The sequence below is a fragment of the Alosa alosa genome, chromosome 4, assembly GCF_017589495.1.
Source record: "Alosa alosa isolate M-15738 ecotype Scorff River chromosome 4, AALO_Geno_1.1, whole genome shotgun sequence".
Lineage (NCBI taxonomy): Eukaryota > Metazoa > Chordata > Actinopteri > Clupeiformes > Clupeidae > Alosa > Alosa alosa.
The window spans coordinates 19,156,268-19,169,682 of NC_063192.1; the positions used below are offsets into that span (position 1 = coordinate 19,156,268).

Sequence of the window (13,415 nt, forward strand, 5' to 3'; positions counted from 1 at the left end):
TCTGCCCTCTGTCTGTCTATCTGCATCACCACGCAGCCAGCAACAAAGCCTGGACCCACACTGCAGGGGGTTGGAGTGGGGTCAGTGGCATGGAGGAAACAATTACTGCACATTTATTCATCTCACATCTCTGCTGGTAGTCAGAGAGAGGGAGCCATGGCAGACACTAGGCTGAGACTATGGCGATGTTGGTGGTGGTGGCTGCTACCACCCAGGGGGAGAATTTTGATGCCAGATTAATCTCAGCGGAGATGACCTCTAGATTTTGGGCTGTGAGACGGCACACTTGACCAGTTTAAGGGGGATCTTGAGGGCATTTTGCTGCTAAGCTTTGTTTTCATGAACAGTTGCAGTCTAAGAATTTGATCTGGTGTGTGTGTGTCTGGGGGGGGGATTACATGATTAAAGTCTGTTTCTATCACAATACAGCAAACATTTCTCTGACAGCCACAGCAGGGACAAGGTTTTTTGTTTTGTGGAGCTTGAGAAATGTCTTGTGATCTTACGCCAGTAAGCGCTGAGATAATTGCTGCTCGTTCCTGTAAAACTCTCTTAGTCATTGTCAGGTGCTCAGGTATATAACCATTTAACCATTTAGTGACACTACTAGTAACAACACTACACTACTTATGAATGTTTAACTCATAGAGAAATGAGACTTAATTCTGTATTATTCTGTATTAATCTGTATGATTAATTCTGTATTATTATTGACAGCGTACGTCAGTGCAGTGTAGGGCAGAGTGTAGGGGTCAGGGAGAGAGTGTGGACAAGGACCAGTGTGAGAAAGGAGTGGGCACTCAGAGCAAATCTGTGGGAATGGACCGCACACAGATGTCTCAGACCTCTGGATTATGTCCAACAGGACACTTGTGTGAATTTGTCATTTTTTTATTGTTCTGTTTTATTAGTCCATAGCAGTGTCTTGCACTTTGTGAAAAAATCAGGTTGTTTCTTCACTCTGTGCAGTTGTATCTCATTTATTATAGTCTGACACAACACTCTGGAGGACTGTTATGCCTGGCCTGAATGAAAGACTTCCTGTATGCTAGTTATTTGCTTAGGACGGGTCAAGTTAGTTCACCGGGCACACGATAGCTTATCACAGGGCAATTATTTGAACAAACTATCTGAATGTGTGACTTGTCATGGCTAAAACAAAAGCGTCTGCTAAATACCATAACCATAACCATAAATACCATAACCTTAACCATAATATCCATGCATTAATTTGCATACTATGAATAATATCACTTCCTTCGTAATATTTTGTCAAATATAGTACATATAAATAAAGGAATGTCACTATGTCCTCATTGATCTGAATGTAATGTCACCAGTCCAGAAGTCCCACAGGATCACCCTATGCAGGGGGATGTATCAGATGTGCAGGGTGAGCTCATCGGTCTGTTAAGTTATGCACATGTGATTATGCCTCTTAATGAGTCCTATTATCAGCCCTTAGCGAAACCTGCGGCCTGAGGGTCGGACCCCAGTCCGGTCCTTGGTGTGGAATGGAGGGCTGGCCACTCATGCTGCTATATGCCCGGCCTGTCGTAACAATCCCAAAGCTGTTCTCTCACTCACTGTACGTCCCGAGCAGCTTCTGTGGGCTATTGTCTATTCACCAGCCCATCTGCACCCTGGTCCCTCCGAGCGGTCAGTAGCTGGCTCAAGGCCTCTGAATTATTCATGGCCACTGTCATCCATAGTGGGCCTACATTAATTTGCTTCACTGTTATATGTGTAAGTGTGTAAGTGTAAGAGTGTTATCAAGGAAGGAGTTGCTTATGCTATGAGATGGAAATATTTGTGGAAGACTAACTGTTAATTTCCAACAACGTGCAAGAGGGAAAGTTTACTTTGTGATGAATATCACTCTGTTTCGAGGCTGAATGGGGCTTTTGAGCCACTGACGACCAGATCAGAGGGCTATAGTAATGCCTAAAGGATTAGTCCCCTTGTTTTTACTCAGTGCTTCCAATATTGGCCAACTAATGCTGACGTTTTGAGTATGTGAGTGTGCACAGGCATGCCTGGATATGCCTCATACTGCTGAGGAATTTTACACACTCACAGGCCTCCCCTGACAACTCTGTTTGCTCTGAATTTCCCTGTGAATCAGCTTGATTCTCTTTGACAGCAATGGAACTGCTTCCTGATCATATCCAGTATCAGCAAAGCAATAGTGAAGTGATGAGGCCATCTTTCTTTCCTTCTTTCTTTCTGTAATTGTAGGTTTAAGAAATTATCACATAATTTAATATCAAACTGTACTTTATGTAAATTGTCTATATTTAATGCATTTAATTACCAGTGAGGCTGAGGTGACAGATTGGACAGATGGCTTCCCTTCAATCCACCCCAATCTCAGGTGAGTATTCAGAGCACATCATCAGCACCACCACGGTCATCAGCAGAGGCACGGTTGAAATGAGAAAGGCAACATTTGTATTTTTGTTCTGTTTTTTTTTTTTATCCATATAAGTTAAATCCCATCACACATTTTCTAATGAAACTTTTCATTTCAAAACATTTTTAGTGGCAGTTACAGTAGTTACAGCATGTATGAAACAGTGGACTTGGAGTTTGTGGCTGTGGATGTAAGTGGCTGTAGATGTATATTTATGCTCTGCACTGAAATATGGCCATATCAATACACATGCTCAAAGCCTATAGTTTAACACAACAACCATGACCCAGCAAAGAGAGTTTAGGAGAATGTGCAGTCCTGAATACAAACAAGCACGGCTACTGTAAGCCGCACAGGCAAGGGGTGACCAGGTCAGCTTGCTGTCCAAGTAGCCTTGTGCAAGCCGGACCGACTGCAGCGCTTTAACCATTTAATCTCAGCCCAGCTCAGAAAGGCCATTGGATGTTGATGTCGGACAGCGTACCATATGTTGGGTGTCAGAGCAACTCTGCCGCTATGCCATATGCTGTTATATCCTTTCACATGCACTCACACAGTGAGCCAGTGAAGGTGTAGGAGCCGAGTAGCACAGGTTGCACTGCCTGGGGACAAACATGACACCTATGAGAATTCACCCCACTAAAACGGACTTCTTGTCCTTCTTTTGTTTCAATGACACCAAAGAAGACCACAGGCGAGGTAAATACCAGCGTTTGTTTTGAGCTTTTTTTGTTTGTTTGTTTTAGGTCAACATAGGGGAGCATACCAGTCAATAGAGAGAGAAAAAAAAGAAAGAGAGCGAGAGAGCTCACTTGAATTGTATTAATAAAGAGAGAGTGTGTGTGTGTGTGTGTGAAAGAGAGAGAGAGAGGGAGAGAGAGAGAATCAAAACTCACTTACCCTATTTAACAGGAACCTTGGACCCACTGTTATAGTCATCTGCAGCAGAGCAACCAGGTTTTTATATGACAAAAGGTTACTGATTTATCGCTGCAATGCTGAGTATACTTGTCTTCTACTGAGAGGAGGGTGCATGTTTATTCAGATCTAGTGCACAGAGTGGTGGCTACTTTCCAAAGGCCATATGGTTAGATGCTTAAGAGTGTAATCCATTACACCACCTATTACCTTAGCCGTGGCACTAGTGGGAAAGCCCTAATCCCACCTGTTTATTGTTTTAGCCATTACAGGAGAAAGCAGACTATACATGGCTATATAGGGTAGTAGGTAGAGTGATCGGTTATATCCTGTTTAGTATCCTGCTGAATAAGTGTAAAGTAATAAAAGATGAACTGATGCCAAATATCCTGGATTACTGACCACTTCAACCCTCTCTGCTGATACTATGGTGCTGGTGTCAAAATTCTGTCATCATTCTGCCAATCGTTTTATTTTCATTCTCAATTACTCAATCAGACAAGCAGTCAGTCAGTCAAGTGATTTGTCACCCATTTTAGACTTTTTGTCACTTTTATCAAGCATAACATTTTTCAACTTAATACTTTATCAAGTATTCAGCATGGGATGTTGTTTTTCATTTTTGCATGACTAGTTCTGAACGTTTGTTTTTCCCCCCACAAGCTCTGCCTGGTATAGTGTTGTCTGTTCAGTTCTAAAAATTAAACATTACTTTGTGTCAGGATGTTGACCACGAGTACAATGCCTGTTGTTCTGTGCTCATTGTCTCAGAAGATTTTGTTCTTGACTGAAATGCCATGCTTCCTCTTCTCAAAGCGATTCAATTTTGGCATTTTTTTCTTTATTCATTGTTGCCGTTTCTATGCCATTGTTGTTATTAACACATGCTTTTAAGAACAAGTTTTGGGGAGTGTCTTTGATTTAAAGAATTTGAAGGACTGGAAAGGTGAAGGTGTACAAGTTAAAGGTACAGTCAGCGATTGCACAGGAAGTTACATGTGTTTATATTTATGTTTATATTTAAATTTACTTATCTTAGTAGCTTATCTCTCCCTATTCTGGAGAAATTCCACGAAGAGTTTAGTTTTTGTTTGTGGGACAGGCTGCCCCCACTCTGTTTGTTTCCAGTTTTCGGAGCCTGGGCTGTCTACAGAGACTGGGTTTAGATATAGAAAAACGTATGTAAACACATGTGTTAGGAGAGGAGATGCTCTTGAAAGAGTTGGGTCTTCAAGAGCTTCCTGAAGATCGAGAGGATCGACTCTGGTTTCACTTGTGCCTCCTTCTTCACCCTGAAGCAAACAAAGAAGCAAACGACTGAAAAGAAAGTAAACATGAATTAAATCTATTTTATCCAGACACCATGCCTACTAGAGTACCCCCAATGCACCAGCATCAACTTGAAGACGAAGAAGGGGAGAAGGAAGAGTTTGGAGAGAAATTTGAGTTCGATGACTCTGACGAAGACAGTGGCCAGGGCAAGACACCTGATACGGACGGAGGATTCTACTCTTCCACTGGCAACACTGGAGCCTCCAAGCAGGCGGTGGTCCTTACCACATTTCAGAGCCCGGTGCTACCACCTGCCATGGCCAAGAGTCCGCATGTTAGTGACGGAGTGACCTCTACAGGCCAGGAGGACCAGAGAAGCAGCCCAGGTAAGATGTCCAATGAAAAATAAGGTGTCCTTCTTTCTATTATGACCTGATGGTACAGTATCTGCTGCACCTCTGCATGGGAGCAATAATGGGTTTGGCAAAGCAGGTGTCCATTATTTTTGCAAACTTTCCAGTCAAAGTTGCTGAAAATACTGCAGATTTATCACAAATATTTCTTTCATGGTTGATTTGTGTCTATTTCCGTAACATGGTGTTCCTGAACTTTCAAAAAAAATGTGTAACTTTGTGACAACCAAAACATGCAGTGTCAACAGTGCAAAAAAGGGACAGCCAAAATTATTAGAAGTAGCATATTACAGCTAAACTGGAAAACTGGAAAAACATGTAGACCTGAAACATGTTGGTCTCAATTGCATTGCTGAATTTAGTTTGGAACCGTTTCTAAATAACCCCCCTGTGAATTTGTTGTGTTTATACATGCTGTTCAGTTTAGTTGAGTAACTTTGTCCTTTGTTTTCATGCCTCTTTCACCACTGTTAACCAAAACACTCATAAAACAGACTGTCCTCTTAGTCACACAAGGCTTACAGGGTAGAAGCATAGACTGGTAGAAGTGATCATGGGAGTGCATGTACTCCACCCCAGACACAGCTGGAGGGATAGAGACACCATCCACCCACTTCTACATCTGAGATGCTTCCAGTGACACAGATATGTCATGGAGTTATATTGTGTCTCATCTCTGTGTCTCATCAGTTCTTGGCAGTTCTTGGCAATGCAGTGCACATAAACATGTCTATTTCTGTTTCACAGATATGGTGGCCAGAGAGTCTCCTGATGGGTAGGCTTCTTCTTACACATTTCATGTTAAATTCCTATTAATAATCATAAGCCTTCTGCTGGACACTGTGAATGGTCGGAGGGGAAAGATTGTAGTTACTATACTATGCTACTATTACCACACAATTCTGCTCCCACAGATAAAGTTGAGAAACTGCATGAGGAGTAAAGTGTGATTAGATAGTACAGTACAGGATATGCATTGAGCCTCATGCTCCTGTTGTGTTAGAAGATTGTTGGTGCAGCTGTGGCACAACTAGTTACGGTGTCCGTACCACATATGGATACAAGTTCCCATGGGGACACTGGGTTCGAGTCTAGCCCGTGGTCGTTTCCCGATTCCACCTCTTTCCGACTGGCTTCCTGTCGTTCCTCACTGTCCTATCTCAATAAGAGGCAGAAAAGATAAAAAAAATATACTTGAAGGAACTATATGTAAGAAATGTATTTCAATTAATCATGAAATGGCCCTGATATGTCACTAGACATTAAGAAATCATGTTCATTTCAAATACTTATATCACTGACAACAGTAGTCCGGCCAGGATATTGCCATTTAAAAAGTGAAGTTGCAACCCTCAACTGATGTTGATGTTGTGTTTTGTCATGTCATGTTGTGTTTTGGCCTGATGTGCCACCCTCTACCTATCTACTAATCACAGTGTATATAGAAAATATATCAAGACACAGTAGTAAATATATCAAGACACAGGCCATCCCCTGTATTCTGAATATGTGCTACTGCCATCTGACAGAGGTACAAAAATTCCTTCATCCCCTTTTCTATCCAAGTACTGAATGCACACAACAGGAAAAGATAGATTTGTCCATTTAGTTTAGTTTATTTAATGAAGTTTTATCTTGGTTTTACTGACTTTTTAGGCATTGTCAGACCTATTTATCACAACTAAATTATTATTTTGTGCATATCTGTCTGTATTGTATTGTGTTGTGTCTTGTCGTGTGGTATGTGATCCTGTCTGCAATCAAATTGCCCATTTGGGACAAAGAAATAAATTGAACTTGAACTTGAGTAGTGTTTTGGCATCCGGGTTGGCAACCTTGAGTCAGGGGGGAGGAGGAGGGGATACACCGCTCTACAGTAATTTGAAAGTGATTGCAGTACCAGTTTTGGCCACAATCTTACATATGGTTCCTTTAAAAAAAGAAAGTTCCTATGACATAGGTGACAGAATGATGTTCCCAGATGTCCCGTTTTCTAGGAATTGGGTTTCATTATGCTTAAATGTAATCTAAATTAGACCATCTTAGGCCTTTGATAAGGTTTAATATCACTGTGATCTGTTTTGCTTTGTCTCTGATACAGCAGCTCAATAGAGCCCAGGGTATCTGAAGACTCAGAGGCGACCTGGAAGGCAAACAGCATCTATGAGGCTACAGTAGAGCCCAAGGTATATGATGACTCAGAAGCGACACGGAAGGCCAACAGCATCTACGAAGGTACAGTATGCACTCCAATCAAAACAGTGTTTTTCAGTATTTAACTATTCAACTGAGAATACACACATGTCGGCAATATTGACTATTTATCATAACTTTTTCATGCAACAGCTTTTTGAAGCAATTCCTATTGTTGATGTTATTGTCAGTTGGTCTTTTCAGTATGACTTAACTGTCACTCCCTGCATTACTAATACCAAACCGTATTGTGTCCTTGTGCAACACCTCACTGAATGATTTCATCTCCTTTGCCGAAATGTACACGGTTGAACACACATTGAACGCATTTTCCTCAGGAACTTGGCTGGGAGTGCACTTTTTAGATTAGACAAATATGTACACAAACTTCAGCTAACACAGCATTGTCTCTCTCTCTCTCTCTCTCTCTGGCCTAAGATATGAAATCATCTAAAGGTGTCCAGAGAGTCTGCTCCTGTGTTCATGTTGTACCCTGTGTTTTACTGTACTCTGTGTGTCTATTGTGTTGTGTAACACTTACAGGTTCAAATCCTGAGTGTTACTACACGCCTATCATAAAAAAGTCGGCCCGCACCCAAGCTTTGACAGGTCTGTGACTTGGTGGTGGAACTCAATTTGTCTCTCTCTGTTCCTCAAACGGTCCCTCTCTCCCTTATTCTCTCTTTCTCTCACTCTCTCTATCTCTCTCTCTGTTTCATATTCTCTTTCTCTTGGAATCACTGTGATGGGGGTCTTTACTGGAACTGTGTAGTTTCTGACTCACAGAGAGAGAGAGCACTTGCGGAATCAGCCACGATCAAATCAGCATGTTCACGGCAAATCCAAACACTCTGAGCAGGCTAATCAAAGACAGACATTGTATTACCTCATTGAAAGGAAACGCTGACGCCCCACGCGGAGGGAGGGAGTGATTGTGCCAAAGGCTCCGCCCGAGACTGACTTGACATGCTTTTCTTGGAGAGAAACATTTCCGTCAGCAGCTAGAAATAGCATGCATGTCAAGTCTGTAACATCAGGACATCACTTTGTTTTTTTGAAGTGGTACTTTCAATTGGGTCTCAATCTATCTGCACTGACAATGGAAGAGTGACAAAGGGCAATCTGTGTGAAATATAAATGGATTCTTTATCCTCCCTTCACTGTTGATTTTGATGAATCATACAAAAAAACGTTCTTCGACCCTAGCATGAGGGCTTCATTTCAGAGTTCCGTCCAGTACGACAGGTACTCAGGTGTATGTGTGTGTGTTTGTTCAGTCCAGACACCTGCTCGCTCCCGGGAATGGTTCAGTGTGGTGTCAGAACTCACACTGCGACTGCACAAAGGTACACTTGCCCCGTAGCAGAGGAGTGTAGTAGTAAACGAGTGGTTAGCCTCCCTGTACTGCTGTCCCAGTGCCCCCACCCCATCTCTCTCTCTCTCTCAACACACACACACACTTACTTTCCCTACAGTAAATGTGTAGCATGTATTTACCATGCCTGAAGCATGTGGGGAGAGCCAGTTTTTCAACAGCCCATGTGTCATTCAGTTAATCGAACGATGACAGCATAATTTTTCTGGGAGCACATCAAAGGCCGAGAGACCTAGGCACATCTGGGAAGGCCATGAGTAATGGTCCTGCTGCATTTGCGCATTTTTTAAAGCTGAGTTATGAGCTAAACCTTTGGAAAAACTGGCTTTGTTTCTCTAGAATGGGAGGGAGGAAGACATAACCCCACAGCCTTTTGACTCGTCCCCTTCACCTCCTGATTAAATAGCATCAGTGGACTGTCTCTCTAGACCTCACTCAGAATCCTATCCTGTTAGATAGCCTGCCAGTAACATGGAGAAATCCTATGAGATGTGTAAATATCCCTAAACTATCCCTATCCCCAACAGTGTGGACTGCAGTGCTGTCTGCTCTGTGTCCCTTTAGTGCCTTGTGTGTTCCCAATAGTTAGAGGTATTGAGAGATATTGATTAGTACAGCGTTCTGTCTAGCACAGCAGAATGAGAAGGGGTGTCAGCATAGCAGCTGCATGTCCAAATAAGGCCATATTACATTCTACCAAGCTCTGTCTATTCATGGCAAGATTAATAACTGGAGCGCTTTTGTATATTTATTTGATTCTCCAGTAGGATTTGGCAATGGCAGTCAAACATTTACAATGGCAATAGCAATTACATATTCACAATGCCAATAACAATCATGGTGACAACCATCACGGGTTGGCTATTTACTTGATACAGTGTCACCCAATAGATCCGATAAGAATGAGAATAAAGAAAATTACAATGTCTGTTTCGATGGATCCTAGCTCATGAGGGAGTTATGAAAGAGACAGCTAACATGTCTAGACGGCGTGTGGTATTTTAATGACCAGTTGTCATCAGTGTTGGTTTCAGTGACCTAAACTCTCCTCCAGGTCGACCTTCCGTGCCTTCTGCCCCCGAGCCAGCCCAGCAGGAAGCACCCCCAGCTCGTACAGAGGTCATTTACGATGATGTACCGTGTGAGAGCACACTATCTCTCGACGCAGGTACGCCTCTGCTCGACACTTTTTGTCTTGACACAACTGCTTAGTCGTTTATGGGCCATATTCCCTACACCTAGAACAGATAAGGCTTTAGCAAATATAATGTCATGAGTTCAGAGCACTGACTCCAAAGACACTATTAAAACACCATTTACTGTCATTCCCCCGTGATCCTATATGACTTTGGTTAAAAGCAATTCCCATATCTAGACTTATGCTGCCCTGAAAATTAAGACTGTGAATGGCAATAGGGGGCTGGTGTATTTCTAAAGTGTCCAAATGTGTGTTTCTAGTGGACGACCAGGTATACGAGGACGTGCAGAGGCCAGACGAGCTGCAGGGGACAGACAATGGCTGGAGCTCCAGCGAATTTGAGAGCTACGATGAGCAATCAGATGAAGAGACCAAACCACCGGCTCGTAGCAAGGTATATAAAATGCATTTTGGGATTCACTGGAGTGTTGGAGATATACAGCTTTGAGGATTCATTTCTGAGAGTGAAATGAAAGTGTTCACGGAACTGTTGCTATTGATCTGAACTCCATGTCAGATAGCAGTGGGGATCGCACCTACATGCTGATAAGTGGAATTGAAGTGAGGCACAACTATCCATCCCCAGGGTCTCTTAAAGTGGAACCTCCATGCGATCCATCTCTTAAAGTGGATCCTGCATGTGATTTTCCATGCTATATCTAAGCAGGGATATATACTGTATGCATGCCTGTATATATACGTATATACTGTATGTATGCCTGTATGTGACATACTGTATACATGCCTTGTGCTGTAAATGTTTTAGATGAACATGGTAGTTTGAACCGTATCTATTGCAGTAACAATAATATCCACAAGGTGGCAACATTTCCCTATGAAAGTACTGAGCAATTCAATGGCTTTTCAACAGGATTTCAATCACAAGCCCCTATTGGAAATTGAATGTCTCACTGTTGCTTTCCTTTCTGATGTAGAAAGATTAAAATCTTTTAGAATCTCAGATGTTAAAAATGCATTTCCTATTAGCATGTAACCTCTGAGATCTGTGCTTTAACTCTATCATCTCTTTTTAAAAGTCAAAAAGATAACGAGACACAGCACAATGCAAGTTAAGGAAAAGTGCCCCTCTCCCCTCCCACAGGCAACCAGTCTCTCTCAGTTCTTCTTCCTCAAAGGGCTTCCCCTCACACAACTGCTGCCAACTGAATGTGCCTTTGCAGTGTGTGTGTGTGTGTGTTTGTGTGTGTGTGCACATGTGTGTGCCTCTCTGCGCACGTTCCTGAGAAAACTTAGCCTATACATAATTCACAGCTATGTGAGAGCTATCTGATTGCACAGGCCCTCACTGCTGTCACCAGAGTTGTCAGGTAAATCCAGGTTTAAACGCCTTCCTCTAATTCTTGCTTGTTAATGGGGTTTTTGAGCACAAGCCATTAAATTTGATGTGTCAGCATTTAAAATGCCAGTGTATTCCCACGTCTCCTGGCATTATGTATTGGTTTTAATGTTCTGTTTCGCTGCTGGTGTTCCATCTGGTTCTTTTATTTGAACAATGTTGCTTTCAGATCTGTGACTACTGAGAAATGCAGCTGTGTGATCTGTCAGAATCAGAAACAAGAGTGGTGCTCTCCAAATGTTTTGAGTTTGTGTTTTGAGATAACTAGCAGCATTATTTACTGTGCTCACTCTCTGGCTTCACTGTCTTGCTCCCGAAAGCAGACTTTTCTTCTCAGTGTGTGTGTGTGTGTGCTCGGCTTCTCTGGTGACTGTCTTTGAAGTCCTGACTGAATTGTTTTGCCTTTTATCTTGACTCTCTTTCCTCTCTCCTTCCCTCTCTGTGTCTCCTATGCCCTTATGATACCTCTCTCCCTGGCCCTTTCTCTTCCTGCTTGCTGTCCGCTGCTGCCTTGGATCGCTGCTATGTTTCCAAAAATTGATTCGGGGGTCGTCGGGCGCCGCGCTTGTGCGTGTAGATCTCTCCGGATGTGAGCCGACTGAGGGAGCGGTGTGTCAGGACCAAGCGGGATTTCGCCATGCGCTTAGCCGGGCGGGACTTCCCCCAAATCAAACAGTGCTATGACATCAAGGTACTTCGCCGCATGTTAAATAAATAGGAGGGGTGGGTTGTAGTGGTGGTTGTGGTGGGGGTACATCCTAGCCTAGTTCTCCTGTCAGAGTACAGGAAAGCACAAATCACAGGGTGTGAAAATAGCACTGAGCACAATGCAAAGCCTTGACCTGCTGACAAGACGACTGCGCTACTTTGTCAATCAGCCTTTTCCTTTTTCTTGCTCTCTGCTTCTTAAAAAGAATAATGTGCCAATACACTCTTAAGGTATATAAGACTACAGTATTGCAGTGCTATCCCATTATATAAGCTGCCAAGGCAAGGCTAAGGGCTGCTTTGAAAGCTATGTGCTGCTACTTAACTTGCTGGAGCTTGTTACTGCATGTTGGGTTTAAAGCATTTAACACATTATGCCGGTCTCTTTGGGATTTTATTTGTTACTTTCTCGGACGATCAGGAGTTTCATGTCATGGTGAAACTGAAAGCCTCAAAAAGACAAACAAGAACAGGCTCCAGGCGCAGCCCGTGGGGTTTCCATGCAGTCGTTCTCTCCACAGGGGTCTTCTGAGTAAAAGTTTGGAGAGGCTCATAGTTCAGTCCACAGGTTCAGACACCTCCGTCTCCCTCTCACCCTCCTCCCCCACCCCACCTGTCCAGCTCAGTGAGCTGTCTCAGCCGCCGTCAACCTCACAGCTTCTTCTTCTCTCTCTCTCTCTCTCTCTCTTTCTTTCTCCCGGTCTGTCTCTCCGTCCTGCTCTTGTCTCTGATCACAGGTCCAACAGCTCATGAAGGCTGCCAGGGACGGGACCAAAGATGGACTGGAGAAGACCAAAATAGCCATGATGCGTAAAGTCTCCTTCCTGAACAAGAAAGAGCTCACTGGTTGGTTATAGGCTTATTATTCTTCTGTTGTTTCAAGATCTCATTTATCAGTAGGATATTAGAAAGTGTAATTGTGGCACTCTGCTTTTTTGATTAACCTTGTGGTGATTAGTTTTTGTAATGAATGCACAGCTTGCAGGGGCTAATGGATCACTGAGCAATAGCTGCATTGTTTTTGGGGGGCTTCACATGCTGCCGGAGGATCGCACAATTTATCATGTCACAATGAGATTGTCTGGGAGGGGACTTCAGATGGAGGCGGTGTGTGAGGAGGTAGCCTAACAAAACTGTGTGTGTGTGTGTGTGTGTGTGTGTGTGTGTGTTGAATCTACAGAGGACACAGAGGATGAGTCTGGCTATCTGGACGTGACTTTATCTGAGGTGAAACACCCGCCCCCACAGCTGAGTCCGATGCCAGAAGGCCTAAGCAGCCAGCAGGTGTGTATATCTTTCTGTGTGTGTGTGTGCGCATGTGTGTGTGTGTGTGTGTGTGTGTGTGTGCGTGTGCATGTGCGTGTGCGTGTGTGTGTGCATGTGCGTGTGCGTGTGCGTGTGTGCGTGTGTGTGTGTGTGTGGGGTGTAGTCTGTGTCCATGTGTGTGTGCTGTGCAAGACAGATTTAATCTGGCTTTTGTGCCTAGGCTGTGATCTTACATCAGTCCTTACAATGCTGTGGGTAAACAGCACTGAGAGCATTTGAAAACAGCTCAACATGCTCAGAGG

At 43.3% G+C, this 13,415-nt stretch overlaps 1 protein-coding gene across 1 annotated transcript in view; it reads left to right on the plus strand.

The window, feature by feature from the left end:
• The window catches only part of arhgef10lb (Rho guanine nucleotide exchange factor (GEF) 10-like b), a 34,961-nt gene that overhangs the window by 414 nt on the left and 21,132 nt on the right, over positions 1–13,415 (plus strand). Inside the window, exons 2-12 of the mRNA XM_048240614.1 lie at positions 2,318–2,374; positions 4,690–4,989; positions 5,764–5,791; positions 7,118–7,251; positions 7,753–7,818; positions 8,487–8,555; positions 9,639–9,752; positions 10,043–10,176; positions 11,717–11,830; positions 12,585–12,693; positions 13,028–13,131. Of these exons, the coding sequence (XP_048096571.1) occupies positions 2,344–2,374; positions 4,690–4,989; positions 5,764–5,791; positions 7,118–7,251; positions 7,753–7,818; positions 8,487–8,555; positions 9,639–9,752; positions 10,043–10,176; positions 11,717–11,830; positions 12,585–12,693; positions 13,028–13,131 (1,203 nt within the window). The 5' untranslated portion in view covers positions 2,318–2,343. The remainder of the gene's footprint in view (positions 1–2,317; positions 2,375–4,689; positions 4,990–5,763; positions 5,792–7,117; positions 7,252–7,752; positions 7,819–8,486; positions 8,556–9,638; positions 9,753–10,042; positions 10,177–11,716; positions 11,831–12,584; positions 12,694–13,027; positions 13,132–13,415) is intronic.